Source organism: Symphalangus syndactylus, chromosome 1 (assembly GCF_028878055.3).
Source record: "Symphalangus syndactylus isolate Jambi chromosome 1, NHGRI_mSymSyn1-v2.1_pri, whole genome shotgun sequence".
Taxonomy (NCBI): domain Eukaryota; kingdom Metazoa; phylum Chordata; class Mammalia; order Primates; family Hylobatidae; genus Symphalangus; species Symphalangus syndactylus.
Window position 1 is genome coordinate 87,867,090 of NC_072423.2, and position 5,614 is coordinate 87,872,703.

The 5,614-nt window shown below is 43.6% G+C and overlaps 1 protein-coding gene across 1 annotated transcript; it reads left to right on the top strand.

Annotated features, from left to right (window-relative positions):
* The first annotated feature begins 4,432 nt into the window (after positions 1-4,432).
* Positions 4,433-5,377, top strand: OR4D6 (olfactory receptor family 4 subfamily D member 6). The gene has a single exon (XM_055293954.2). It carries the CDS (start codon positions 4,433-4,435, stop codon positions 5,375-5,377), a length of 945 nt encoding a protein of 314 aa, XP_055149929.2.
* Positions 5,378-5,614: the final 237 nt, after the last annotated feature.

Consider the following 5,614-nt stretch of genomic DNA (forward strand, 5'->3'; position numbering starts at 1 on the left):
CCCGGCCACCCATCGTCTGGGAAGTGAGGAGCGCCTCTGCCCGGCCACCTATTGTCTGGGAAGAAGTGAGGAGCGTCTCTGCCTGGCCGCTCCGTCTGGGAAGTGAGGAGCCCCTCTGCCCGGCCGCCCCGTGTCTGGGTAGAAGTGAGGAGCTCCTCTGCCTGGCCGCTCCGTCTGGGAGGTCTACCACGGAGGCCAGAAGCAATGTGGGGGCTGGACGTGGTGGCTCACGCCTGTGGTCCCGGCACTCTGGGGGGCGAGGCGGGTTGATCACTTCGGGCTAGGAGTTCGAGACCAGTCTGGCCAACTTGGCGAAACATGAAGAATACAACAGACAAACCAACCAACCAACTCAATGACAACAAAACAGGTCTACCCTGGAGTCATACTCTAATTTTTTCTATTTTCCTCCCTTTCTGATCCTTTATCCCACTTTCTTTTTCTTCCTCTTCCTTCTCCCTCTTCTTTGTCAAATAGAGGATTGAGTTATTATCACTGATCCATATAAAGTCCCTCTCTCATTTATTTTAACTCCCACCCCCATTTCTATTCCCCGACTTCCCATGTGCAACCTTCCTAATATGTTTGATACGCATCTTTTTGTTTGTATGTATTTTTAGAAAATGTTTATTGTTTTTGTATGCAAAAAAAATTAATGAAAAAAAAAAGAAATCATAGATGCACATGAAAATGCATTTACAAAATGCTGAGTGCAGGATTATTCAAAAATACTAATCATGAACCGACTAGGCAACTGAAGAGATCAAGATATGACTTTTGTAGCCCCTCACTTCCTGTACATTCTACAAGCCTGATTCGCAATGCCACCCACTCACCCTGGTTTCCATACTCTCTATCTTAAGTCCTGAATCCCAAACTGCTCTGCTCTCCTGGCTGGTGTCTCGTTCCATTTTAGCCATCATGACTGACGCTTATTCTTCACCTGCCTGATTCCCACATACCTATGAAAACCTGTCTCTACCTTAGTAACCAATGTATTTCCCATAACATTCCACAAGGGATCAGGGAGATCTTGCAGCAACAACAAAGAACTACATACAGTAAAACAACAGAATGTAACTAAGGAACTGTTAAGAGGCTACATGTGAAAAATTATGGAGTAGGAAATTAAGTCACACATATGTTTTTGAATGTATGAAAGCCAAAGCAAAGATACCCAGTCAGGTCCTGGTGCGGTGGCTCACGCCTGTAATCCTGCACTTTGGGAGGCTGAAGTGGGTAGATCACCTGAGGTCAGGAGTTCCAGACCAGCCTGGCCAACATTGCAAAACCCTGTCTCCATTAAAAATACAGAAATTAGCTGGGCATGGTGGTGCGTGCCTGCCATCCCACCTACTCGGGAGGATGAAGCAGGAGAATCACTTGAACTGGGAGGCGGAGGTTGCAGTCAGCCAAGATCGCACCAGTGCACTCCAGCTTGGGCAACAGAGCAAGACTCTCTCTTAAAACACACACACACACACACACAAACACAAAGATACACAGTCTATTACACAATTCTTATTGCCTCAGAAAAGAACACACACTGATGTCCCACAGGAGCTCTGCCTTGCGCTTGGGTCTAGGATAAATGTCTTCTTTGGAGTCTCCTGGGAAGAACAAAATAGATCTTGCCCTGACTACAATCCAAAGATGGATGCTTTTCCTTGTAGACACTCTAATAAAAGGCAATAACATAATTCCAAATACATTGTACCAGTTAGTGTGTTACTGGATGCTGGCATATTAAAGTAAGATTTCTTTTAGGCTGTATACCTTAAATATGTGCAATTTTTAAAAGACTGTAAAAAGTTTTTTAATTAAAAATAAATAAATAAAAATAAAAGAGGCAACTCACTTCCACAGGAATGAAATTATTCTAACGGTGGAAACATCAGGGATCTAAGAAGATCACAAGATTTTTGTTCAAGAGGACTTCTGTATGTTCTAACCCCTCAGACTAAACTATAAAATACACTCAACTGTAAGAGAACTGAACTAAGAAAAATTAAGAACTATGTTTCTTATGGAATACTTTCTTTTGCTTTTATTTCAGGGAAAATGCTCTATCCTTTTTTCATCTGGCGTACTGTCGTCTTTCTTATCGTGTCTTTTTCAGACATAATTATGTTTTTTCAAACGCCAATTGCCTACTTTTTATTGTAGAATTAGATTTTGGTCATCTCAATTATTTAAATTTTTTTTTTTTTTTTGAGGTGGAGTCTCACTCAGTCGCCCAGGCTGGAGTGCAGTGGTGTAGTCTTGGCTCACTGCACACTTTGCCTCCCAGGTTCACGCCATTCTCCTGCCTCAGCCTCTAGAGTAGCTGGGACTACAGGCACCTGCCACCACGCCAGGCTAATTTTTTGTATTTTTAGTAGAGACGGGGTTTCACTGTGTTAGTCAGGATGGTCTCGATCTCCTGACCTCGTGATCCACCTGCCTCAGTCTCCCAAAGTGCTGGGATTACAGGCATGAGCCACTGTGCCCGGCCCCTTAAATTTTTAAAATCATCTATAATATGAGTCCTTGGGACATACAGATATTCTTTTGTTTCACATGCCTGCTGTATCAAATGGTTTGGGGGCGGGGTTGTTGTTTTGTAGAAACAGGGACTCGCTCTGTCACCCAGGCTGGAGTACAACGGCACAATCATAGCTCACTGCAGCCTCAAATTCCTGGGCTCAAGCGATCCCCCCACTTCAGCCTCCTGAGTAGCTGGGACTGCAGGTGCACACCACCATGCCTGGCTAATTTATTTTTTAAAATTTGTTGTTGTTGTTAAGATGGGGTCTCACTATTGCCCGGGCTGGTCTCAAACTCCTGAACTCAAGCAATCTGCCTGCCTTGACCTCCCAAAGTGCTGGGATTACAGGCATTAGCCACTGCACCTGGTTCATGCAGATATTCTTACTGAAAGAAGTTTGTCCTCACATGACTGAATTTCTGATTTGGGAAAAAGCAGTATTAATATAATAAATTGCTATTATATAGCAATAGTAGAATATCCCTGGAATTTGAGTCAACAAACCTGGTTACAGTTCTCTATCTTTCACCAGTTCAAACTCTGATTCTGAAAAAAACAACTGTCCTTCTCTAGTCACTCCTAAAGTAAGAAGCATTAGACTAATTTATCTCTGAAGTCCTGTGATGCTCTAATGATCAGTTTTTCTGTGATACTAAAACATGCCCTAAACAATGATTGTAGCTCTATACTCTATCAAGAGCCCTGTGTGTCAATAGCAAGGTCCAGGCTTCCCAGAGTGCCAAAGAGGAGTACTTATGAGGGCCTGACTCTTCTCTTTTTATAAGGGATGAGATGAGGATTAGGTAGTCAGGCTACTTAATAAACTGTTTAAGGCTTATATACACACTAGAATTCTGGTAAGCCAAAGTAAGCCCCAGACTATCTGATTTCTCAGAGTGGTACAGTGGAAAAACCTCTGGAGACTGTTACGTTAAAGAAAAATTATTCACCAGACAATTATTAAAGACAGGAAGATAGATTTCATTTAAAACTCTTGCAATAGAAGAAAAAGATTGAGCTCAACTCGAAACATAGCAAAGACAAGTGAAGATTTTTAAGCGACGAGCAGAGTGAGGGAGGTCAGTGGATTGAAAATTAGTAAGAAGTGGTATCAAAGGTAGGGTGGTTCTTGCCAAACTGGCATAAAAGAATTCTTGCTAAAGACTGGCCAAGGACTTAGATATTGAGGGTGAGGGATGAGGTTAAAAATAATAAAAATATAAAAGGGTAAGGGGTGAGGAATTTGATTAGATTTCAAGGGTGAGGAATTCTCATTAAACTAACTTGGCAAGATTCCTGCTAAAATTGGGCTCAGCAAAGACAGACACAGAAGGTCAAGGCTGAGTCACAGTAGAGAAAAGGGCTCAGAGGAGCCTAACCAACATTTGGTCAAGGAGGGAATCTTTCTCTAGTCAGGAGAATGATTTGGATTTGAATCCTCGATTTACAATTCACTAATTTTGCGACTATGCAGATGTGAGTAAGTCATTAACTGCTGTAAAGCTTCAGTTTCCCCGTATATAAAATGGAGATTACCATACTAAAGACTCTTCAGAAACTTCATGAGAATCGAAATCAAGATGAGCTATTGCAGGTGAAAGCCCTCGGTAAAGCATAGGCAAACGGCTACAGTCCATCCATCTCTCCCTGGTCAGAGTGAGGATACACACATGTGATGGTTTTTTCCTGTTAACCCAGGGTATTTACAATAAGAAAGAAGAACCATATGAAAGAAGAATTTCCAGACCACAAAGGGAAGACTGGCCCAGTTTTTCTGTGTAGTCATGATGACCTGGATGCTTGAGAGCAGTATGTGATCAATGATTTTGCCACCTCATGTCACCATAATCCAAGTTCTAACATATCTTCGCCCAAGGTAGGACCTGGAAGAGAGTCATCCCCATCATGGACCAGATCAACCACACTAACGTGAAGGAGTTTTTCTTCCTGGAACTTACTCATTCCCGAGAGCTGGAGTTTTTCTTGTTTGTGGTCTTCTTTGCTGTGTATGTAGCAACAGTCCTGGGAAATGCATTCATTGTGGTCACTATCACCTGTGAGTTCCGCCTGCACACTCCTATGTACTTTCTCCTACGGAACAAATCAGTCCTGGACATCGTTTTTTCATCTATCACCATCCCCAAGTTCCTGGTGGATCTTTTATCAGACAGGAAAACCATCTCCTACAATGGCTGCATGGCACAGATCTTTTTCTTCCACTTTTCTGGTGGGGCAGATATTTTTTTCCTCTCTGTGATGGCCTATGACAGATACCTTGCAATCGCCAAGCCCCTGCACTATGTGACCATGATGAGGAAAGAGGTGTGGGTGGCCTTGGTGGTGGCTTCTCGGGTGGGTGGTGGTTTGCATTCAATCGTCCAGGTAATTCTGATGCTTCCACTCCCCTTCTGTGGCCCCAACACACTGGATGCCTTCTACTGTGATGTGCCCCAGGTGGTAAAACTGGCCTGCACTGACACCTTTGCTTTGGAGCTTCTCATGATTTCTAACAATGGACTGGTGACCCTGCTCTGGTTCCTCCTGCTCCTGGGCTCCTACACTGTCATTCTGTTGATGCTGAGATCCCACTGTGGGGAGGGGCGGAACAAGTCCCTCTCCACGTGCACATCCCACATCCTGGTGGTGGCTCTTCACTTCGTGCCTTGCGTTTACATCTACTGCCGGCTCTTCACGACTCTGCCCATGGACACAACCATATCCATTAATAAAACGGTCATTACCCCCATGCTGAACCCCATCATCTATTCCCTGAGAAATCAAGAGATGAAGTCAGCCATGCAGAGGCTGCAGAGGAGACTTGGGCCTTCCGAGAGCAGAAAATGGGGGTGAGCAGTCAAATGGAGAGTGGAAGTCTGTCTGACTTAATTTTCTTAAAATGCTAGCCTAAGAGTAACAGGTAGCTAGCTCTTCTTCCACCACTTCATTGTATATCTTCATAGCCACTCAATTCTATTAGCAGGAGTATACAAACAAAAAGAAGAAATGAGATTAAACAATGTGAGCTATTGAGCTTGTGGACTCAGGAGAAGAAGGGGGTGTAAGGTTGAAATCAATACCCTAAATGCT

Excerpts from the sequence above, each read along its gene's own strand:
- OR4D6 (XM_055293954.2), top strand. The coding sequence starts at position 4,433 with ATGGACCAGATCAACCACACTAACGTGAAGGAGTTTTTCTTCCTGGAA.